We start from the raw sequence: 26,259 nt of genomic DNA, 5'->3' as shown, positions 1-26,259 counted from the left end.
TTTTTTTTTTTTGCTAACAATGGTGCTCATAACAGTAGTATGTAATATAGTTTTTAGAAATGCTCTAATGTTACTTGTGTTTTGCTTATTTATATTGGAATTGATGTACAACTATGATTATGTCACATGGTGGACACGGAGGCAATATAGTATGTGCCATTGAATTTAACATTTATTTCCAACGTTGATTATAATTTTTAAAATGTTGTTGATAAGAAAGAAATTTTGATTGAAATAGTCCAAAAAAAAAAAAAGAGTTGTGGATTTTATTGCAAAAACAGGATTTAAGAGGGGAACACATAAAAATGAATAAATTTTATAATTTTGTTTCTTTGTGGGGTCCATGATTACATGACATTAAAATAAATTAATTTTATAATTTTATTTATTTGTGGGGTCCACGATGACATGGCATAAAAAATAATTTATTTTGCCATGTCAGATTTATTTTGGTGACTAATATGGTTTAATGATTTTAGAAGATAAAAGTGTAAAGTTGAGTGATTTTAGTGATACAAATTAAAGTTTAGTGATTTTACAAGATAATTTCTCATAGTTCAGTGACCTTTTAAGATATTAACTCCTCCATTTCCCCTCTTCAGATAGTTCTACGCTTTGTGATGTTAGTTTCAAATGGTAACTTTTGGCTATTGAACACTGAATTGTACTTCATCCAAATAAGTTTATACGATGATGTTTGAATGGAAACACAATTTTTAGAAAGAACAGTTACTTTGGCACATGTCAAAGAAAACCTTTGAACATTATAATTTTAAACAAGCCATGCCGTTTCTATAGCTATAAGATCATATTAATATTAATAGTAAATTGAAAGTTAAGCTTACAAATATAAAATATTTTGCCTTTGCAATATTTGACTTCATTGCCTGAGAAGTTTGGAGAACTTTTACAAGTTAAATCTGCACTATAGAACACTAAAAATTGCACAGTATGGAATTACAGTAAAAGACCAATATCAAGTCCTTGAACATCTTACATAACATACAGTTGGGAAGAAAAAATTAATCTCACACAACAAATGTACTCAAAATACAAAATAATTGTCTGGGCTTCTTATAAAGCCCAAGCCCAATCAATTGAAAAGATTATGTAATCAATCCATCATGAGAAATTGGCCCTCCATGAAAGGGCCAAGTGCACAAGTAACCGTATTTAGGATACTTATTTAAAGAATAGTCAATTTTATAAAGCTTTTAAAATTTAAAGATCTAAATCCAATTGAAACTGAAAGAAAATGAACAAAGTAACGACTTGTATTTGAAAACTAAACTGAAAGAAAATGAACTCCTCAATGAAGTTACCCTCTTGAGACTAAGTTTAAAAACTTTATAAAATGGTTAGGCTTTAAATAACACATGTGAAATGGATATTTAATGTAAATCTCTATAAAATTATACCAGGTAGCCACTTTTATGGCTGATGTTTAGAATATAGTCAACATTTACAAAGTAGTTGAAGAATAATCCCAGCTTAAAAATACGATAAAATAATTGAAAAACAGCAAGACGAACTTCAATTTTTTAAAATCACACTTTGAAACTTGTATAAATTGAACTTTTGCAGTGAAACTCCATGAAAAATGGTAAAAATAATTAAAAAGAGCAACAAGATATATACTACTCCCTCCGTCCCTTTTTAGTTGTCCACTTTAGAAATGGCACACAGATTAAGGCAACAATGATTAGCACAGTGAAATTACAATTTTACCCTTATGACAACTTTTCACTTCAAAATTACAACCACTTATTTGAATTAAAGTGAAATAAATTGGAGGGAAACAACATACACTTTTACAATTTTCAAGAAGTGTAAATAAGGGTATAATAGGAAAAAATTTGTTGTCCTTTCTTGATTTGTCAAAATGGACAACTAAAAAAAAAAATATGGACAAGTAAATAAGGACGGAGGGAGTATATAGTATGAATAAATATCTAAAATTAATAGTAATTGTGGTATTGAGTAGGGTCAACTACGTTGCGTGAGCACCGAGCAATGTAGGGCACTTTCATGTCACCTCACACTGTCGGTGTTCATTAAGCACTTAAACTCAACAAACATTTTGAATTACTAAACTTTGTAGTTTCTGTAATAATTTATATGAGCTAGTTTGACTTGATACAGAGTTTAAGATAGAATGAAAGAGATTTAAAACTTATGGTCTAAAAGAATTTATAGATATTTGTGCAGCTAAAAATTATTTCATTAAAGATAAAATAAATATTTTAAAATTAAATTATTATCAAAACATAAAATAAAATGGACTAAAAAAAATAAGTCTGCTAAATTAATGCAAAGGAAAAAGGGATAGTATACCAATTCCCTTTTCACGGAACTTTTAAATATGTAAAAAAAAAAAATATATACCAATTCGTAAGAAAATTGAATAACAAAAGATGTACTTTTCTATTTACAAAATTCACTTAAAAGGATAATTTTGAAATATTACAAATTGTTTTATATCTTCTAAATTTTGTGTATAGTTAAATTTATTTTATTTTATATTACTATCAAATTTTGTATATAATTCGTACCAAGTTGTTCTAAATCAAACGAGTTGTAATGATTCCAAATTTCCAAGTCAATAATGCATGTCTCATTTTTATTTTTTTTTGGATAAATCAAAGAGTGAAGACACTACCTCCTAAGTTACTCCCTCCGTCCCTATTTACTTGTCCATATTTCCTTTTTTAGTTGTCCATTTTGACAAATCAAGAAAGGACAACAAATTTTTTCCTATTATACCCTTATTTACACTTTTTGAAAATTGTAAAAGTGTATGTTGTTTCCCTCCAATTTATTTCACTTGAATTCAAATAAGTGGTTGTAATTTTGAAGTGAAAAGTTGTCATAAGGGTAAAATTGTAACTTCACTGTACTAATCATTGTTGCCTTAATCTGTGTGTCATTTCTAAAGTGGACAACTAAAAAGGGACGGAGGGAGTACTTATTTCTTCTTAATGGCCCACATGGATTAAACCTTCTGAACCACCATTAATGAGGGCTGCCCCTAATATAGTACTCCTACCACTTGGTATGGGGTTATCTATTTCACGTACAAGTGTCCATGCAAACATGATTCCATCCTCTTGTTTGAAATAAAATGTTACAACAAAAGCTATGTGAGTTCACGTCATTCGTCAATTCAATATTTTAAATTAGATATAATATATAAATATGACTCTTAATTTGACGTTAACTGACAATTATGATTTTTAATTTTGGGTATATATACAAGTAGACACTTAAATTTGTATAAAATTGAACAAATAGACACATTCATCCTATATGGCATCCGACATGATAATTTTGTGTCCTATGTGTATTATGTCATGTAGGACATATGTGTCTACTTGCTTAATTTTATATAAATTTAAGTGTCTACTTGTGCACACTCAAAACTAGAGGGTATAGTTGTTTGTTAAAGCCAAGTTAAGGATCATGTTTATGTATTATGCCTTTTAAGTTATAGTATCCACTTTTGTTCTACTTTGTCAAACTATTGACCCTTTTTAGTTGGATTCCATTTTCCCTCTTAACTATATCAACAACAAAGTGAAAAACGCTGCAATCATAAGATAAGAGGTCTATCATCTGATACTTAATTCACTCAATTATTCAGTTTCATTTTATATATACATTCTATCAAAAGTGATTGATTTATAATAACAATTTAATTATCGCTAAATATGTTTTTATAAAGACAGATATCATTTTTTATAAATGTTCCAACACTGAATCTAATGAGCTTTATTTAAGGAGGGGAATGCTCCGCTACCTTTGAGGATTTGACTTGAACGGTTTAATTAAAAGGAAAAATCCTTTTGACCAGAATAATATTTTACTTATGTTATTTTATTTTTTTAAACATTTTTATCCTTTTAATTTTAATATCTTTTAATTAAAAAATAGAAAAAAGTTTAGTTTATTTTAAAATAATTTTTTTTTTATAGATTTTTTAAATTTCTAATCAATTTTTTTTAACTATTTAGCATTGAAAAAATCCTTTTGACAAAAAAAACAAAAATAATTCATCCATCTCATCATACTTATTAGTGGTGAATACATTGGACTTCCAAAATTTTCCGTTCCAATGTTTATTTATTCCTTTTAATTTGATATTTTTCTTATCTTTTACCGCAATATCATGTGACGATGCCTCCCGCTTTCAAGCACTGTCTTCTGTGAAGACGACAAAAATGGTACCGCAAAGGAATACATCAAGTACTAGCAAATATATAGAGTAATTTATAGGGTAGTGAAATGACTTTATTATCAGTATCTAGTTTTCCTAAAATATAATATATTAATGCTTTTATTATATTATAACAATAATTAATCAATTGTAGGGTTGAATTCAAGACTTAATTGAAATGTACTCAATTACTCCCTCCGTCCCTATTTACTTGTCCATATTTCCTTTTTTAGTTGTCTCTATTTAGTTGTCCATTTTGACAAATCAAGAAAGGACAACAAATTTTTTCCTATTATACCCTTATTTACACTTCTTGAAAATTGTAAAAGTGTATGTTGTTTCCCTCCAATTTATTTCACTTTAATTCAAATAAGTGGTTGTAATTTTGAAGTGAAAAGTTGTCATAAGGGTAAAATTGTAATTTCACTGTGCTAATCATTGTTGCCTTAATCTGTGTGCCATTTCTAAAGTGGACAACTAAAAAGGGACGGAGGGAGTAGTATTTTAGTGAAGGCTAATTAAACTAACAGGCAACATGAAAAGAAACTATAAATAAATTCAACAAGTCTTTAATAATTTGTATTTCTTAAATTCATTTCAACTCTTGAAATAGAAAAAAATCCCATTTGTGAGTCAAATTAACAACAAAAATAATATATCTATACAATTTTATAAGTAAGATTTAGGAAAAATAATATATACTACGTAACTTTATCCTACTTTGTGATAATAATACTAAATAAATATTGAATATAATGCAAAAGAAAAGTGTGAGTTCCATGATTTTGAAAAGTATTTATTTCTATTTGCTCCATCTCAATTTAGTTATAGTATTTTAAAATATATAATTTTTCATAAAATAAAATGAGAAAAATTATAATTATAAAATATTTATATTGATTTAATTCAATTAATCAAATTAATTATGGAGAAGAAAAATTGAAAGGGACCAGTAGTAGAGTACTTGAGTGGAGAGAAAAATGTACTACTCCCTCCGTCCCTTTTTAGTTGTCCACTTTAGAAATGGCACACAGATTGAGGCAACAATGATTAGCACAGTGAAGTTACAATTTTACCCTTATGACAACTTTTCACTTCAAANCTCCGTCCCATATTAGATGGGCACTTCCAACTTTACACGGTGATTAAGAAATTATTAATACATTGGAAGACTTCACCATTTTGCCCTTTGTTTATATCAATGCACATTGAAATGAGTTACAAAAAATACACATACAATATAGGAATGGTCATATTAATTGTAGGGGTAAAATGGAAAAGAATTAATTAATTCTATCCTAATTTAATAAGTGCTCAAATAATATGAAAAAAATATTTTTAGTAAGATTCTCATCTAATATGGGACGAAGAGAGTAACAATATAACTTTATTAATGTTGGGCCTGGGCAGCGCCCGGGCTTTCTTTACTAGTATATATATACACAGTAATAAAGTTTATTTAAGGGGGGAAAGATCCGCTTCCTTTGAGGATTGGACTTGAGTTATTTTTATTTAATGAAAGAGAGAAAAATTTCATGGTGGTGAATACATAGTACTTGTAAAATTTTCCATTCCAATGTTTATTTATTATTTTTAATTTGATATTTTTCTTATCTTTAACCGCAATATCACGTGACGATGCCTCCTACTTTCAAGCACTGTCTTCCGTGAAGACGACAAAAATGGTACGCATATCATACTATTATCAGTATCTAATTTTTTCTTGAATAGAATCTAAAATATAATATATTAATGCTTTTATTATAAAAAAAATATTAAATCAATTGTGGGGTTGAATTCAAGACTTGTTTGAAATGTACGCAATTACTATTTTAGTGAAGCCTAATTAAACTAACAGGTAACATGAAAAGAAACTATAAATAAATTACAAATTCAACAAGTCTTTAATACTTTATTTTCTTGAATTCAATTCAACTCTTGAAAATACAAGAAATTCCCCTAGAAAATACTTAGCGAGTCAAATTAACAACAAAAAATAATATATAAATACAATTTTAGAAGTAAAATTTAGGAAAAATAAAATGTACTACATAACTTTATCCTATTTTGCAAAAAATACTAAATTATGCAAAATATTTTGCGAAATAAAAGTGAGTTCCATGATTTTGAAAAGTATTTATTTCTACTCACTCCATTTCAATTTAGTTATAATATTTTAAAATATAAACTTTTTAAGAAAAATTATAATTATAAAATGTTATATTAATTTAATCAAATTAATTATGGAGAAGCAAAATTGAAAGGGACCAGTAGTAGAGTACTTGAGTGGAGAGAAAAATATATTTTCTTTGTGGGCAGTGTAGGCACTTTCTTCCCTTATTTAAGAAGGTACCTAAGTGATCATCAAAAGAACAAGCTCTACTGACCATTTAGCAAAGAAAAATGGCTTCCAAACATATTTTTTTCTTTGCTATTCTCTTTTTTTCAGCTGTCTCTGTTTTTGCAGAGGAGAATCCTAGCCTTGTAATGGACTATTACAAGGATACTTGCCCTCAAGCTGAAGAAATCATCAAAGAACAAGTCAAACTTCTCTACAAACGCCACAAGAATACTGCATTTTCTTGGCTAAGAAACATCTTCCATGACTGCTTTGTTGAGGTACTTAAAAAAAAAAAGAATTTTTTTAGACACCCTTTTTGAAGAAATGATAATTGAACCTTTTGTTTTTTACAGTCATGTGATGCTTCCTTGTTGCTGGACTCAACAAGGAGGATGCTATCTGAGAAAGAGACAGACAGGAGTTTTGGTATGAGAAATTTCAGATACATTGAGACTATTAAAGAAGCTGTAGAAAGGGAGTGCCCTGGTGTTGTTTCTTGTGCTGATATTCTTGTTTTGTCTGGTAGAGATGGTATTGTTGCTGTAAGTTTTTACTACTTACTTTCATTTTAAGTTCCAAGAAATTTTCTTTCTTGAAATGTTTGTTTCTATGTGTACTTGTAGTACTAGATCTGGACTTAGTAGTTCATTAAGTTTCAATTACTCTGGGGGGCTTTTACTCTTGTACTTGTAGCAGTAGACTAATTTATGTATGTATTTTTGACAATTCTCAGATATTTGGTTCAGTTAAACATACATGTACTAATATGTATAATGGACTTGTACACAGCTAGGAGGGCCACACATCCCACTCAAAACTGGAAGAAGAGATGGAAGAAAAAGCAGAGCAGACATTCTTGAACAACATCTCCCAGATCACAATGAAAGCATGAGTGTTGTTCTTGAGAGATTTGCCAACATTGGAATCAACACCCCTGGAGTTGTTGCCTTGCTAGGTACTATAGCCCGCGCGCGTTGAACAAATAATGCTCTCTTAGTTAATAGTTTGGTCTAAAAATGTTTACTTAATGTGTGATTTGAACAGGGTCACACAGTGTGGGTCGAACACACTGTGTGAAGTTGGTACACCGTTTATATCCAGAAGTAGACCCTCAATTGAACCCAGAGCATGTACCACACATGCTCAAGAAGTGTCCAGATCCAATTCCAGACCCAAAGGCTGTGCAGTATGTGAGAAATGACAGAGGCACACCCATGGTTCTAGACAACAACTACTACAGGAACATATTGGACAACAAGGGATTAATGTTAGTTGATCATCAACTAGCAATGGACAAGAGGACTAAGCCTTATGTAAAGAAAATGGCAAAAAGCCAAAATTATTTCTTCAAGGAATTTGCAAGAGCCATCACTATTCTTTCTGAGAATAATCCACTTACTGGGACCAAAGGTGAGATCAGAAAGCAGTGCAATCTCTCCAACAAGCTCCACTAATTTGCTTTATGTGCTTGTATCATTATCACTTTTCCCCCCTTCCTTTGTGTATGTATGTGTGAGGGAGGTAGTGGACAGTGAAATAGGAATAAGATTGTTTTAATTTCTTCATGTTGTAAGTTTGTGTAGTGGACATGACCATGTTCTGTTTGTAAAAGTTCCACTGTTTTAGCCTACCCTCTTAAGTTATGAAAGGAGGTGTTAATTTGATATTGTTTACTATGCAAGAGTGTGCTCATTTTGAACATGATATATTCGTTCCCTGCCGTTATTCAATGAGAACCAACGGACGATCAAGAAATTACTTGACCCCATATATTTGCCCTAATCATGTTGTACAATACTCCGTAAAATCCAGTATAAGGCATAAAGATTCAATTTTTAACAGTGCAATCAAAGATTCCAGTAACTTTAGGTAGAATCCAATGATAAAAAGAAAGCATCTCCTTAAAGAAAGTTAAAAGCAGGAAAAGCAATTAGGGCCCCTCATATTTTTGGATAAACTATCATTTTAAAAAAAAAAGTAAAATGAGTTCCTTTATAATGTCATCACTTACGTCATGGCTGCTAAAACAAATTATGATGATTAATATATATGAGGTTCAGACAGAGAGAAAGAGGGCCATGAATGTTGCACAGGACTGAAGATAGGTAAATGCCATTACTACTTAATGTGGTTATATTAAAACCAAACAAAAAGAACCAGACAGGTGGCTTGAAAATAAGAACATCATATTCAAGAAATAGATTGGTGTTGTTGTGTTATCAATTCACTAGAAATTTTGAAACTTTTCCATCAAGAACCAAGGTTTTTTGTTTTGTTTTTTTTTTAAAAAAAATTTCTTATTCAGTGTTCAGTATCCACGGTATAGCCTAACTAATTCGAATTCCTAACTGATAGGGCCAATTCAGGGATAGTGCTAGTTACAAATGATTTTTTAATATCCATGACTTGAAATCGAGATCTCCGATTAAGAGAGAAACAACTCTATCCATTACACTTGCTTACCAATAAATTGAGCTAGGTGTACCTTAAGATGCATTATTGATTCAAGAGTGAAAGTTTATACAAACACTATACTTGCCATATAGTCATACTCTACTAGTCTACTTATAGGTCAAATAGCTCCCTAGATCAGAAAACCAAATATTTCAAAAGGCCACTTGAGGAGGATTATTTTGCTTCTTGCTTGTTGACATAGAAAAATTATTACTCCTGCTTGCAAATAATAATAACATGCCTAATCATGTAGTTATGTATTTTTACTTTTAACTTCAAGGCATTATTTTAGCAAAAGTATTTCACTCCCTTAAGATCAATGATTAAAGAAATTTGTATGATATCTATAGATGAAAATGATAGAATTATAAAGTAGGATGGTCCCTCTTTCTGATTAGATTGATTTGATTTAGCTATTATTAGACCTTAATTATTACTCTCTCTGACCCAATTTATGTGACTTTCTTTCCTTTTTAGTCCGTCCCAAAAAGAATGACAAATTTCTATATTAAGTAACAATTTAACTATAAAATATTTATTTTATCCTTAATGAAATGATTTACGGCCACACAAATTTCTATCATTTATTTTAGTCCACAAATTTTAAAAGTCTTTCTTTCTTTCTTAAATTCCACATCGAGTCAAACTATCTCACATAAAATGGGACAGGGGAGGTAGTAAGTTGCTACATAGTACAGATGTTGCTGAAAACACACAATAATCAGATCAAAGGTGTCGTAGGATTAAAAGTAATTATAATACTAATAGAGTCAAGTATCGTGAGATTTCAGCCATTATGGGCATGATTTGCACTCGATTATGGGCTGAATTTTCAGCCTTTTGGACACCATATGGCTGTAATTTGAGATTTCAGCCCCCTTTTGGACTAGAAATTCACCACTCCTTTGTGCTTCTCTTGGGCTCCCCGGCTCTTGCACCCCACGTGGTCCTGATCTTTATCTTCTTGAATTCGAATTTCGATCATCAAAGTATATACATGTAATTTTTATTCCACTCTTCGCCATAAGTCTTGAGTAGGGATGACAAAAAGAGTCAAAATATATTAGCGTTCTATAGCTACAGTTTTGTTATTTGCGCTCCATAGCAAACATATGCATCTGATTTCAATAAATCGCAGACATCTGATTTACATGCATCTCATTTGTATAAAATGGCAGACAACTGATTTACATGCATCTCATTTGTATAAAATCGTAGCGATTGTATATGTATATTGGTTAGATAATTGTATATATGTAACTATTAGGTATACGTATCAATGATTGTGTTTGTATATCTGCATAAAATTTGAATTTATATACAATTGAATCGAGTTAAAACATTTGTATTTGCATATCAAATCTCTCTCTCGCTTTATACTAACACAAATTATACATTGTATTTTGTATAATTTATTTGTATAAAGCGAGAAAGAGAGAAAGACAAAAGAGAACTGGGCAGGAAAATATTTGTATTTGTATAATTATAAGTGTATAGGACGAAGATATATGTATTTGTATATATAGTTTTTTCTCTTGCTTTATATAAACGCAAACACAATTTATATATTTGTGTTTGTATAAAGTGAGAGAGACGAGCCAGAGAATGGCGAGCGAGATTCAGGGGAGAGAGACGAATGACAAAAAGTTTGCTACAAATTGGAATTAAATGAAATTATAGTTATAACATTTATTTTGAATTAATAGTTTCTTGTAATGCATAATTTTCCTTTTCAATATCTTCAATTTCAATCCAACATCTGTCTATTTCACACTCCTAATCTTGAGGTTCATTCTTGAACTCTTGTTATGCGATAAACACCTTTCTTGATCTCCTATTGAAGCCGATCAACATTTCCTGCATCTCTCCAACTTTTGAAGTTTAATCCAAATTGTTTATTAAAGATATGACACCATGAATATGGAATACTATTCCGTTTCTACTTCTTATATCATATCACGGAATTTCTCATAATTTATTCTGCCATCCTGTCTAAGTGAAAGTCTACTTTTTAAAACATTATTTATTTGTAAAAATTAGGCAAATCACATAGTATAAGAAGGAAATTACTTTCTATCCCTACTCTTTCATTAATTACCAAAAATCCCTTTTTTAGTGTCTTTCGGATACATAATATAGCAGCGCGGATACTTTAATTAATAAAGGGCGGATACTTAAATTATTAAGTTGTTGGCACGGATACTTTAATTAATAACGGGCGGATACTTAAATTAACGGGCGGATGCATAATATAGCAGCGCAGATACTTTAATTAATAACGGGCGGATACTTAAACTAATAAAGTATCCGGTTAAGTTGAATTAGGGGAAAATAAGGGATTTTTGTATTTTAGTAAAAGAGTAGGGAAATATTGAGAATAGGTAAAGCAATGTTGTGTACTTAAGTAATTTGTCCTATTTAGTACGAGTCATGTTTTGAAGTTGTAGTGTAATAAGCCCATAAAAATGTGAAATTGTCTCTTAGAAAAATAAAAGGGCCGACCTGTCCTAGCGTGAGCCCTTTTTATATTGAGTTGGGCTAGAATCTTGAAAGCCATGCCATGGCTGCAATTTGATGTTGCAGCCGATAATATATTATCCACATTTTAGATGTTTTGGTGCGTAGAGATGTCAAAGTTTCACATTGGCTGTGAATGAGGTAATTATTCTCCTTATATAATACTCACCGTAAAAGTTGCTCTTTCCATCCCAATTTATATGACATTATTTGACTTGACGACACACAATTTAAGAAAATTTTTTTTTTTTAGATATTTGTGTGACTAAAAATCATTTCATGAAGAGTAAAAAAAAATAATTTGAAATTAAATTATTTTTAATTATAGAAAAATAACGTTTTTTTAGAACATACTAAAAAAAACCCACATAAATTGAGATAGAAAGACAATAACATTTAAGATAGTGTTATGTCCAAATTTCATTAATTATCACACTGGTACCTTAGTCCTCCGTAGCACTTCCCAATTCGTGTCTCGTGATGAAAGCTGTATCACATTAATTAACATCATAAGAACATGTGAACTTCTTAAAGGATTAATGCAAGATGGACTAAATTGATTTCACAATTCATGCATCAAAATGCTTCTTAAACTCAAAGGTTTAGAAAGGCATGCACAAATTGCGATTTCTTCTCACACATATATTTTCGTAGATATACGATGATATACATGGAATACATACATGAATATACAATGAGATATAAAAGAGATATTTAGAAATTGATATTTTAGCTCCTTAAGATGTTTCTAACAAAACCCGATCAAAACAAATCACAATTGTGCACCATCAAAAATATGATGGAGAATTGATAGTGGTTATAGGATGCCAATTACTTTAATTTTACTTTAAAAAAGCAAATATGAGCTACCCAAGCTATTTTATGTGCATGATTGACACACATTGCCAAATTGTCTTACAGTTACTTCATCCATTTTGACATGACACATTCCTTAAAAATCATTAGATATAATATTTGAATATCACACTCTAATTCTTTTTTAAAAAAAGTTTCTACGATTAATAATTTATGAGACAAATAAATGTTGTTCTCCTTTCTTAAAAAGGAAAAGATCAGTTCTATTACGAATAATCATTTTGTTTCCTACCAACTTAAACGAATAAAATCATAAGCGTTTAGCTAGTTAGGGGAATGAATAATTAAAATGTAACGAGGATATTTAGCACCAACAGGAATTTGTCCCCCTTTTTTTTTCCATCAAAATTATTACTACTACAAAAAAGACTTCGAATATAGAAGCCACTGAAACTTTAGGGTGTGTTTGGTATGCCTTTTTCTTTTGATTCACAAAATAATGGTGGACCTTGTATTTTTTTCTTCTTTTCCATCATTTATTGGATTAGTCTATTGATGCATTAATATTACGCCTCAATCAATCTCTTGCAACATTATGTAACTCCTAGAAAATAGCAACTTTCCCCAATCCTAATATATGTGATCACAATTTTATACTCCCTCCGTTCAATAATATTTCCTCTGTCTCTAATTACTTATTAATTTTAAATTAACACACATATTAAGAAAATAATTATTGATATCGTGAGTTTATCATTTTACTCATATTAATTATGAAGTAGATCCACTAAAAACTTAAGATTTTCAAGAAGTTCTACCTTTTTCAAAGTAATTAATTGAGAAAGTAATATGTAAAAAAATAAATTGTCCTTTCTTGATTTGTCAAAATGGACAAGTAATTATGAACAACTAAAAAAGAAAAAGTGAACAAGTAATTAGGGATAGAGGGAGTAGTTATTCATTATACTATTTTGGGATGTCCAACAATATTTGTCCACTTTATGAAATCTATGAATAATTTTTACACTTACTTCCTAATTTACACTTATCATTAATTATAGTCATTTTTTTATTATATTTTTCAAGACATTATATTTATTATATTCAAAGGGCCATATAGTAAAATAATCCTTCTATTTATAGTTTCTTAAGAAGTGTGCAAAATCAATAATGATAACTATGGTTGGACATAGTATCACATAAATACCAAAAAAATATTTTAGATCATAATTTTTTTTTCAAAAAAAAAATTAATGCATAGTCAAATACTATCACATAAAATTAAGTCAAAGAGAGTAAAATTACTTTGTTGCATAAAGCAATTACTCTCCTCTTTCCATTTTACTTGTCCAATAATAATTATAATTAATAATAAGCGTAAATTACAAGTAAAATTATAGATTATTTTTTAATTGTATAAACTGAATAAATAAATACTACTCCTACTACTATATTTATTTTTAATATTTTACTAGTTTCTTTTAAAAATAGTTATTCATATTAGCTTGTTTTTGGGTATCAAAAGTTCCAAACTCAATCAAATTTGAAAAAAACTAGACGTGCACAAAAAGTTAAGAAGAGGAAAAATGAAACATTATTGGTTGGCGTATGAGAACAAAAAAACATCACACACTCAATCGTACACTCAGTCATTGGAATTATCAATCTTTTATGTTTATTAAATTCAACTCCAAAAGTCCCACCACCCTCCTCTGTTTTCTTCTTTCCCCTGTTTCACACTCGATTCATAATGCAAATATACACACACTTAAATCTGTGATTGACCACTACAGTTCTACAAACTCCAAATGGGTTAAAGTTTTCTGTTGACAAAAAATGAAGATCAGTGATGGGATTGCTAGTTCAGTTGATTGTCAGTTGACTACTGATCACAAACTGCACCACCGCCGGAAGAAAACAAGAACTTCGGTGGACGGAGATCGGAGGAGAGTAAAAGGTGAAAGTGGATCAGCCTCAGCCAATCAATTCTTGGTGAGCAAGTTTAATAACCCTTTGATGGAAATGGAATACAGAGGATTTGAGCTTTTTAATGGTGGGGCAAAGATGGGTGTTTCTGCCAGAAAGCTCGCCGCTGGCCTGTGGCATTTGGCGGCGGAGTTCGACTCGGCTGGTGGCAGTTGCGGCGGTATGAAGCGGCAGTGTGTTTCGATTCATCCGGTAGGTTTTCAGGTTTTATTGAATTAAACGCTGTGTTCTTGTTTTCCATAAAGTTGGAATTGAATATACTAGCACAAGAAAATGTAACTTAATAATGTGTTTTTAAGGTAAAATAAGTCGAAAGTCATAAGTTAGCAGCGAAACAGGCTCTAATTGTGAGGTTGATCTGCGGAGGATTTCTATTATAGTTTTGTATAAGTAGGCGAAGTTAAAGTAGAAGAGGGAGGAAGGTAACAGATCGCTGTAGCACTTTGTTTGTACCGACCGGCCCAAAAATCCCATATATTTTGCTTTAGTCATTCTGCAGTTCATCCACTATATTTCCATTACTTCGATTTAAGTCTGATCGTCTTCCTTTATATATTCGTCTAATTCTATGGAAGTTCCATTTTGATTACAATCAATACTTTCTGACCATTTGCATGATTGTTACTAGCTCCCTTCTTGGATACCAATTCCTAAATCTGTGATGGAGGGAGCTACAAAGTGGGATCCTGGCCACTACAGAGAAGTAAATCATTCCAACAACCTTGTAAAGCTTTATGAACGTGCTACTACCTCACTTGCTCCTGCCTTACAATTAGTTGAACTAATAAGAGTAAGAATTCACATTGAAGAGCTAGAAGCCGATAGGAGGCGTCTTAGAAGGAAATTCAAACACTTTGTGAGGAAGCTGAATGAAGAAAGAACCTCATGGATGAGAAAAGAATGTCAGAAGATGCATGCCTTAATTGATGGATTAAAAGATGATTTGAGAAGAGAAAGAAGAAACTGTAAACAGCTGGATATTGTTAATTCCAAATTGCTGGTTGATCTAGCTGATTCAAAGTTATCTTCCAGACAATATATGCATGATTATGAGAGAGAGAGAAAATCTCGAGAGTTGTTGGAGGATGTGTGCAATGAGCTAGTTAAGGAGATTGAAGAGGACAGAGCTGAAATTGAAGCATTGAAGAGTGAAAGTGCCAGACTTGAGGAGGAAGTGGAAGAAGAGAGAAAAATGCTTCAATTGGCTGAGGTTTGGCGCGAAGAACGGGTTCAAATGAAGCTGATTGATGCAAAGCTACTTTTAGAAGAAAAATATTGCCTGATGAGTAATCTTATATCTGAACTTCAGAGCTTTTTGAGAGCTAACAATGTAACTGTGGACATGACTGACTTAATTGAAGTGCAAGTGGTCAAGCAGCTTGTTGACTCATTGAACATCCAAGAAATAAAGGAGTTCTCTTCAAGCTCTCCACTATTAAATGACATATATACAAGTTCTATTATATGTGAAGCGTCAAAACTGGGAACTAATACCTTCACTGATTATAGTACTCCTTGTCATTCCTCTGCAATTCAAATTGTTGGTACTGAGGTTAGTAAAACATGTGCTATGAACACCAGCAGTGAATGTTTGAATGGCGTTATTGATCATGAAGAGAGTTGCAAACATGAAAGTGGTAGAGAAACAGTGACCCAAGCTGAAGATCAGTTTTCGAATAATACTGTTGGTGAAACTGAGCATTCTGTCAATTGTACTGACCGGGGCAGATATCTTTTATGTGGCAACGTGAATCATGAGAAAAACACTGGTCAATCTGGTTCTCTAGATTTTGAGACTAGTGACATCTCCTCAGTATTACCAAAAAAACCGAAGAAGAAAGGATCATCTTTTCGCAAGCTTTGGAGATCCTCACTGTCAAATGATGACTTCTGTAAGACAATCTCATACGATGACAGTGGAAGATTTTCAAATGGATCAACATCTAATGTGGATGTTGTTTTATCAGAGAATGTACCAGCTGAAAGAGCACTAGCCTACCAAGATTTTGTGAATCATTGCTGCTCAGGTGGCCCAAGAAATCCACATACCGCTCGAGCCATGAAAGGATGTATTGAATGGCCACGTGGAATACCGAAGCATGGTTTGAAGTCCAAGCTTTTAGAAGCAAGAATTGAGAGCCAAAAATCGCAATTGCGCAATGTGCTTAAACACTTGAATTAGGTGGAGGATGGCTTCAGTTTGCTGCTTTAGGTAATTGTATAAACTTCATGAACTAGTAGTTGGATTCACATGGTAAAGAGCAGCTGTAACAGTTTTGTCTCTTCATAGCTGCCTCTTAAGTATTTCAATGATGTTCATCTTTTCAATGAACTTCTAGATAACATTAAACTGTATCCACCCTAAAATTACACGAAAATATGTTATTTTCATCTTGTATGTGTCATTCAATCATTATCTTATTCTTCAATCTTACTACTGCACTTATTTCTTGGACTAACATTCTAGTGATGCCATTACTAATGGAAGTGTGATCATTGTACCTCATGAAATGAAAATGAGAGATCTAAGAATTGTGAGGTGAATTCATTCACTATGGATTTTGTCCCTACGCATGATTTCAGGGTGGGGACACAAAAGATATCCATGTTGTTTGTAATAGTATCTGTTAATATCTTCCAGTAGACTGCTGAGATGATTCACCAGCAGAATGATGTGATTGTTTTTACTTTTTTTCTTGCTTCTGTTTGCATCATTTCTGGTGACACCCATGCCCCAATCTTTCATATTTCAGATTACTTGAATTTAGCATCATTTATTCACAATCCAGGTGGGACACTCTTCAGTACCTACTGTGGAATTGCTGAGTCAGATAAAAAATAATATGAGCCAATTCTCGGTCAAACTTAAACTATTAAAAAACGAAATGTGTCACATAAATTGAGATAGAAAAATTATTCATAGCAACCAGATTACTATCCTTTTGTCAATCCTTTAGACCTCCGCATCACGAAAACCGCGAAATCTATAGATAACTGGGCCTTCTAGAGCTGTCAAAGAAGATCCAATATTTTTAGTTGATACTTTAAGAATACTGTTACTATATTGGAAAATTTTTAATGTGGACTTAATAATATTAACATTGAATGTTTGGTTTTATAAAAGTATAATTTACATAAATCTCATTGTTAAGAGTTAATTACATTATTTCCCTGTTGTTTTTCAAATTACGAAACTTCCTTAAAATTTATGGATTTCACATACATCACTAGACTTTCGGATACATCACTGGACATCCGGATACATAGGTGAGGGATGTATCTGAGAGGGGAGGGATGTATCATGTAGGGGATAGAACATCCGGATACATCACTCGACTTCCATAGGTGATGGATGTATTAGAGATGGAGGGATGTATCCTAGAAGGGGATAGGATGTATCAGTGAGAGAAGAGTGATGTATCTGAGAGGTTATTTTGAGAAAAAAATGGTAGGAAATTTTAGAGATTATAGTAAAATAAAATATTTATTTAGGTAATTTTTGCTTTTATAAAATGTGCTGAACAATTATGGTTGGTGGAAATGACTTGGGCCTCTTGTATGTTGGAGTTCATGTTGGGCCTGAATCCATGGTGGACATGACTCGGGCCTAGTATGACGATAGAAGAGGAGGAGTGGAAAACTTAGAACCAACTTCAGCTGGCTCATGGATCTGGTCTTCTCAAACATGTCCAGATTCGAGGTTTGAAATTTGAACCCATGAAAAACCACTAGCCGAATTGAATTGGTTAGAAATGAAAGTAATTTTTAGGAACCAAGAATAAAATGATACAATGAGGCTCAAACTTGTCAACAAACTAGAATGTAAACCCTCTAGATCGAACCCCACCAAAGCAAGACATCTAGTTATGGATCCGAACCTAAATTCTCTAATTTATCATGACCAAAATGAAACTTGAATAGAATTATATATGATAGAGGTATGAACTCACATTCGACAAGACATTTAATCAATTAAAAGACAAACAAGTTCAGGATTAAATTACTTTATAAAAAGTCTAGAAAGATTGAAATGCAAAAGCTATTATTAACCAAACTTAGGGAATGTGGTCAAAAGTACTTCGATTTGTAGCAGAACAAAGTGATTAACAGAATCTACCAAAAATAGTAAAAAAAAAATAGTGTCAATTATTATATAAATATATAAAATAAAATATATACTTCTAGCTAATCCAGGAGGGGTTCCATTATGCCTTTAGGTAAGTACTGTTTAATCGTACTATATTAGGCAAACACATTTAATTTGATCTAAACCCTTACCTAATCATAGAAAGGGACTTAACAGTAGCTTTGTCTGTAACCTCTAGCCACCTAAGTTTATTATTATCCAAAGTATTTCTACTCGATTAATTTTCATCTGCGCATGGTATTTATATTAAATTAATTAACGACATTAATTTACTATATTATATTTGATAATAAAATGAAGCGAGAATATATAGTTATTGAGTTTCAATTGACTGATATTGTTATTGTTGCTACAATTACATATATAATTTATTTCGTTGTATTAATTATTATTTTGTCTATCTATCATTTATTTCATTAAAGAAAAAGAGACTTTTCATAAAATTATGCATATATCATTGTTATGGTGATGCAGTTGAGTGTTCATTTCGATCAAACCTTGTGATTGTGTAATTTGATATAACAAATGATTCCCTGTCCAAAATGGACATAGTTATTTGCAACTTGTTCAGACAATGGCATAATCGTTTATCAAAATTATGTTTTTAATACTACTATTTAACTAAAATAACAATAATTACAAGTGACCATGCTAGAAAATTATTAAAGTGAATGAAAAAAAGAATAATAATTAGGTAAATGTCTTAAATGCAAATTCAATGGTGGAGCTTAAAAGGAGGCATGCAGCCTGACGTACAGAGTGATTATATTCTCAATAAAGAAGCATTACTTTTAAATCTTTTTCGGATTTGCAAAGGGATAATATTCTCTCTAAGTTTATTTATTTATTCTTATTAAGGTTTATATATGAAGTGGACATTGTCATATGATTAATAATTAATCTAAATGGAATCTTTGAACCTACCATTACGTTTAATTAATTAATTGTTTATGCTGTCAATTCAAATATCGTCTAAGTTTAATATTTATAACTACATTAATCAAATTCATCAACTAATTAATGAGGCTAAGAAACACAATTTGAACCGTCTATAATATCTAGTTTTATAATCATGAGAGAAAACAATTTTAGGATCCGTTTGGCCACAAGTATATTTGGTAAAAACATGAGAAATGGTGTTTGGTCATACAATTTTCCATTACTATATATTTGTCAAATATCTCAAGTTTTCAAATACTAGAAAAAACTAGTATTGAAAAAGTTGTTTTGACTAATCATTAAAGCTAATTAAATTCGATTAGACCAATTCAATATTTGAAAATAAAATTTAAATATCCAAAACTACACAAATGTACGATAACTTGCTAAAATATTTTAATATATTGATCAAAATTTACATAATTTAAAATTCAAAAAATGAAACTACGTACTTACTATTAACCCCAGCATATCTATAATGTTAACAAAGTGGAAATGGGGTCGAGGAAAATTGTCATCCATCCAAAGGGAAAGTACGGCCTAGCATCCATGTCATGGAACAATCAATTATGCAAAGAGGAAAGAGGAATAAGGGTGGATCAGATTCAGAATTTTAAATTTATATTTTTTAGATTTAATTTTAAGACGAGATAACTTATTAAGTTTGTAAAAATTGATTTGTACATATTAAGTAAATTTTTTTAATATACATATAAATCTAAATAAAAAAGTATAATAATTAAACGAAAAGAAATATGTATTTCTAAAAATGATTTGACGGTGTAATTTTCTTATCCACTATTGGTAGAGAGAAGTTAATCTCTTTTATGAAAAATATAGTCAATATTATAGATCCGTCCCTAAAGTAAAACGTGCTAAACTGCACATGCATGCACAAGCCAACTTGATCAGGCATAAGTAGATATGGTATCTTAAGTTCACGTAGTTCATTTTTTATTTTTTTTTGAAAAATAAAATAAAATCCACCATACAAACATAACATAACGTTTGTTACGTTAACTTCTATATAAAGGGGCTCATTTTGTCTAATTGATCAAGAATATTATGTCTCAATTGGATAAACTCACTAATTTATAGAAGCGCCATGTGAAACGTAGATTAGTGTTCATCCGATTAAATACAGTATATTATTTATATAATCTTTAAAATATATCTAGTATTATTTATTGCATAAAAAATGTTCTTTAATGACAATTAATTAACAATAATAGCTTAATTGCTAGTACTAAATGTGTATTATTAGGAACAATTAGCACTTTTTATTTAACTAACGACAAATTCCTGTAAAATATGTATTTTTAGCAGCAATTAACATTTTTTGTAAATGTCTGTAAATCCTATTGCAACATTGACAATTAACTAATGTTGGTAAAGATTTTAGCACTCTTTGTTAATATATATAATATTTATTACTGCGACAAGTTATATTTATAGTTGTCTTTTCTAAAATCCTGAATTCTTCTATGATTATCTCTTACTATTGTTTTGAAGATTTTGAATGGTTGTTCCTGTAGAATGATCACGCTTGAAAAGACTTGTAATATAGCTAGGACAAAATTGAAGGACAAGCAGCTGCTTGGGCAAAACAATTGATCATGAGTTGAGATTTGAGCCCACTTATAGTGGCTACTTGTTACAATTAAATTATACTGTGTTGGATAAATATCCATTTCGTCGTCCCTTCTCTATTATCTCATGTTCACCTTGTTTTGGCTACATCACATTATTTGATTCTGACTACTCATTTACCCTCACATTTATTTATTTCCCCCTTACTGTACTCTTGTTTTCTATTTTAAACATTTATTATTCGATATTGGTGATATATGTATTTCATGTTTGAAGTTTTGAGATTAGGATAAGTTACTCTCAATAAAATCGCTTTCATATTTACAAAGCTTGAATCTAAAATCTCTAGTTAAGAGTCAAAAAAAAATAATACCTAATACTATCCTATCACGATCCTTGTTAATTCCGTCAGGAGCCTTGAGATTTTATTTCTTAGAACAATAGGGCTATATAAGTTGGTGGGAGTATAAACCATATCACTGTACAATTCTTACTCTTTTCCAATTGTACAAACTCAGGGCAAATATATGCTTGTATATATTGATGATTCATGGCAGAAATAACAAATGCGTAAGTATCATTAGTGATGGATTCATAATTTAAAGTTGATGAATTCTGAATTTGCCTTATAAAAATGATCTAGCTTTATTTCTTTGTGCAACCTCAGTAAAATTATGTGTTTTTTTCTATAAAAAATCTATTTAGTTAACTATATAGGATGTTTAAAAAAGAATGTTTATTTTTTTTTTAAAAAGAAAAAAACTCTCTAATTATAATTTTAATTTACTTGTTTTTGTTTAAGATTATAAAATTGAAAAATATTTGATATATTTTACATACCATTAATTTAATACCGAAAGAATCAAATAATTATTCTTTAAATTACATAAAATTTTATCTCAAATTAAAATTAGACAGATAAATTAAAACGGAGAAATTGTAATTACTCGAGCAAGTCTACTTAAAAGTTACAACAAACCAATGTGCGCATAGTTTATTTTTTTTCATATTTAGTTTTATATGGAATTCAATAAGAAGAATCTTCTTTCTCGATAGAAGAGATTACCCACACGCTTCAGTAAGGCGCGTGTGTGTAGTCTCGTAGATTCTAGAATCAGAGTGGCACACGGGAATTGGCTGGACTCACTGACACTCTGACATAACCCCTGAAATATGCTCATATAATTACAACAAACCCTTCAGCAAACTTATAATATAAAAATGCCCCTCTTAATTTTTAATTATTTACATTAGTACAATAAATCTCTTAAATTAATCAGCAATTCCAACTTTTCACACCTAAAATAGAACATGAACCATCCAACCATAGTACAATCATTTCATGTCTATGATTCACTAGATCTCCTTTATATCAAATAAAATAATAATAGCCATCAAATAATATCACTAAAGATATGTTTAATTTGTTTTAAATAAATATAAAGCACCAAATAATTTTAACTGAAAAGACAGCAATGTCTCCTTGGTCGATGAACCAGTTGACTGTTTAGTGTTTTCTTTAATTTCCAATTATACAATAATACTTACTATGAAAGTGGATCTGCAATATTTTTTTATATATGAAAAAATAAAATAAGTGTGGTTGATAAATACTATAAGGTAGAGTTCCACTTTGCACTAAAATGATTTCGTTCACGATATCATAAGGAGGTAACATATTTTCCTTTAAATGAAAGATGGAATGACTAATATAATCTTCGATATCAAATATTATATGTCATATTAGCAAAATCAAATTGGTTTCTCAATATTTCACGTTTTACAATAATAACAAGTCTTTCATTTTATTTTATTTCCAAGTCTACCATTTACCTGATTCAATTAGTATTTAGTAGAGTGTTAATTAAGTAATTAATTTTATTTTTATTTTTTTAAAAAGAAAAAAGAAAGAATAGTTAGACAAATACTCATGTATTTATGGCTATTAATTTTTTTCTAAAATTAAAGAGTTCCGAAATATCTTAAACGACAAAATAATGTGGACATGAAGGAGTCTATAATCAAATTGATTTATTATGTTGACAAATCAAAATAAGGTTCTAAGGACTTGTGATTGACAAAACAAGAAAAAAGGACTTGAATGAACAAATAAAAGAAGGAAAAAAAGGAAAACATTTGCGGTTCACATATGTAGTATCAAATAAATTCATTAACACTCAATTTGATCCTTAATCATCTTTTTGTTAGTTAGACAGATGATGTTAATATATATATATATACTAGACATCGGAGCCCGTGCTAGCACGGGCCCAATATGTATCATTTTTTGTTTTAATTTATGTGACAAAGACAAAATTAAAGAGTTAATCAAACTTTAATATTAATTTAAAATAGTTTAAATTTTTAAATATTGTTAACTATGATAAAAAAAAAATTTATGTCTTTTAACATTCTAAATTGCTAATTATTGTTGTATGATTTGTAATATCTTTTACGGAATTTTCAAATAATAAAAGTTATTTCTTCTTTCTCAATTTATGTGGTACTAATAAAATTTTGAGATTCAATCATTTTTTTTTGTCTTTAAAATATTCTATTGTTAATTACTGTAAATTATTGTACTTTCTAAGTAATTTTCAAAAAATATATATTATTTCATTTGTCCAATTTATGTGTCACTGATAAAATTTGAAGAGTTCAGATCTTTTACAGATTTTTATATCTTTTGAATATTTAAGTAAATAATTATTGTGATTTATAATATTTTATACAATTATTTAAAAAAAATTAAACAACAAACAAAATGAATTCATCATAGGAAAATTACCAAAGCATCCTTCAATACATCAATAATGGGTCGCACTTTTTGTTTAAAAAAATATACGTATTGGGAGGATATTTTTGTCCAAAGTGGAAATATAATAAGTATAAAGCATTAAAGTCTTTTAAAATTTTAAATTGTTAGTTCTTATTGTATGATTTGTAATACTTTTACACCATTTTCAAATAATAGAGGTCATTTCTTCTTTCTCAATTTATGTAGTACTAAAAAAAATTTGAGATTCAATCAATTTTTTTTGTCTTTGAAATATTTCTAGCTGTTAATTACTGTAATTTATAGTACTTTCTAAGAAATTTTCAAATAATATATATTATTTCATTTGTCCCAATTTATGTGTCACCGGTAAAATTTGAAGAGTCAATCAAATCTTTTATATAATTTTATATATTTTAAATATTTAAGTAATTAATTATCGTGATTAATAATATTTTATACAATTATTTAGTATAGTAAAATAAATTTAAAAGAAACAAACAAAACGAATTCATCATAGGAAATTACCAAAGCATCCTTCAATACATCAATAATGGGTCCCACTTTTTGTTTTTAAGAAATTGCACATTCGAAAGATATTTTTGTCCAAAGTGGAAATATTGTGTAAAAAATGTGTATTTATTATGATTTTGAATGTTTTGTGGGGTAATAGGACGCACGCAGAGTTAAGGTGTCTTTTTGAAAATCTGAGACAACTTCAAATATCACTTAATGTTTGTTCTCAAAATCTAATTTACTTTCATAAATTATGTGTCAGATCAAAATGAGATTAACAAATTCAAAAGGAATGAGTAATAAATAGCTCATACAATGACATATTTATTATTTAAAAGAAATACTCCATTTGATTGAAAGCAAACAAATTAGTTACAATATAACTAAATACTGTAAAAATCTTTGCATTGTAACTTATTATATATAGAATATGAAAAATTATATATAGTACTCCATCTGTAATCCATAATATCACATGGGACTCACTACTAGCTAGAGAGCTACAACAGCATTTCATGAGATTCTGTGCAAGAAATGCCAACCAAAATCTTGTCTTTCTATTTCTGGCCAAATTTTCGAGTCATTTAGCATTTCTCATTATATATATATAGGAAGAATCTTTTTGGCTAGAAAATTTGATTAGAATGATAATTTTTCTATGTTATTTTAATTTTTTAAACATTTTTACCCTTTTAACTTAAATACATTTTAACTAAAAAATAGAAAAAAGATTGGTTTATTTAAAGTAAAAAAATTATTGTAGTTTTTTTAAATTTTTTGGCTTCTGGTCATTTAACACTTCTCATATATATATATATATATATATATATATACTCATAAATCAGAGGAAAAATGACAAATCAATGACGAAACTAAACATCCTTAGTTGGAATCATCTTTTAATTTTTTCATTATTAATAGTTTAGTTGGTTGACTATCTGAACTTCACCGCTCTATTGTGAGGGTTCGATTCCCCACATTGTAATTCTCTTCCCTACCTTCAATTTTAAGAAAAAAAAACTAAGAAATTAAGTGTTACTTATTACTAATAAGTTGTGATTTTTAGATCAAATATATGATTATATTGATTGGTGTACTTTTACTATATTTTTCTTTCTTTCTGAAAAGAAACAGAAAGAAAGATTTTTCATAAGTTTCATGACCTTCAAATATAACAATCGATGGAGTCCAAATTTTCGTTAATTTTTCTTAAAATACAAAAAAGAAAGCCCATGAAAAAACTAAAAATACAAAAATTGACATATTTTGTATGTGTATGCATGATATTTCACCATATATATAATTTTCCAGTATATAAAATTCGGATAAACTCCCTGCCCCGGCCTGGACGAAGAGCTGGATTGTGGATGGGAAAGACGTACAACTCGATTATTATTGTCTTCCATCACTTAGATGTAATATTTTAATCCAACCAAAAATCATCCAACCGCGCTCTTAATTTAATTACAATCCATTGTTTATTTTTCATTGGTGATCCCATATAAAAGAGATAAATAAATTGGTTAAAACATAGTTCACGTGCTTTATTCTTATAGGAAAAAGATAGACCATCAATTTTCCATATTTGAAAAAAATGGTCCAAAATTCGTAGTCACGAGAGAATTTGTTGAAGCATAAATAACAAATGTCCAACGCAATGGATGATGTTAAATAAAAGAGAAAGCCATGAAAGTGAAAAACTAAATAAAAGCAGAATATTTTGTGAAATCCTCATCGACTTCATGTAAGGTTATAAAAACCAACAAATTCTGAACACCATTCATCTAACGTTGTTCCTATAAAATAATATATTCACTTGCCTCTTTTAAAAGAGAACACGTGGAAGCTAATTCATTAATTAAATCCAAGGGTGATTAAGGTTGCATTCATATCCAAAATTTTGAGTTTATAGAGTTAGTTATTGTGTTGTGAATAAATTATTTTTAGTATATATTAAGAGTATC

The 26,259-nt window shown here is 29.8% G+C and overlaps 3 protein-coding genes across 3 annotated transcripts in view; 2 read left to right on the top strand and 1 right to left on the bottom strand.

The window, feature by feature from the left end:
• LOC125846300 (autophagy-related protein 8C-like) overlaps positions 1 to 26,259 on the bottom strand; it is a 139,088-nt gene that overhangs the window by 56,667 nt on the left and 56,162 nt on the right. The gene's annotated exons all lie outside the window — the stretch shown is intronic.
• LOC125846292 (peroxidase 42-like) lies at positions 6,521 to 8,227 on the top strand. The gene is made up of 4 exons (XM_049525674.1): positions 6,521 to 6,832; positions 6,908 to 7,096; positions 7,344 to 7,509; positions 7,599 to 8,227. Exons 1-4 carry the CDS (start codon positions 6,617 to 6,619, stop codon positions 8,006 to 8,008), a joined length of 981 nt encoding a protein of 326 aa, XP_049381631.1. The 5' UTR covers positions 6,521 to 6,616; the 3' UTR covers positions 8,009 to 8,227.
• Positions 14,069 to 16,727, top strand: LOC125846284 (uncharacterized). Its single transcript, XM_049525663.1, has 2 exons — positions 14,069 to 14,519; positions 14,956 to 16,727. Exons 1-2 carry the CDS (start codon positions 14,178 to 14,180, stop codon positions 16,507 to 16,509), a joined length of 1,896 nt encoding a protein of 631 aa, XP_049381620.1. The 5' UTR covers positions 14,069 to 14,177; the 3' UTR covers positions 16,510 to 16,727.

Source organism: Solanum stenotomum, chromosome 12, assembly GCF_019186545.1.
Source record: "Solanum stenotomum isolate F172 chromosome 12, ASM1918654v1, whole genome shotgun sequence".
NCBI classification, from domain to species: domain Eukaryota; kingdom Viridiplantae; phylum Streptophyta; class Magnoliopsida; order Solanales; family Solanaceae; genus Solanum; species Solanum stenotomum.
This window is presented reverse-complemented; position numbering and strand designations above follow the sequence as displayed.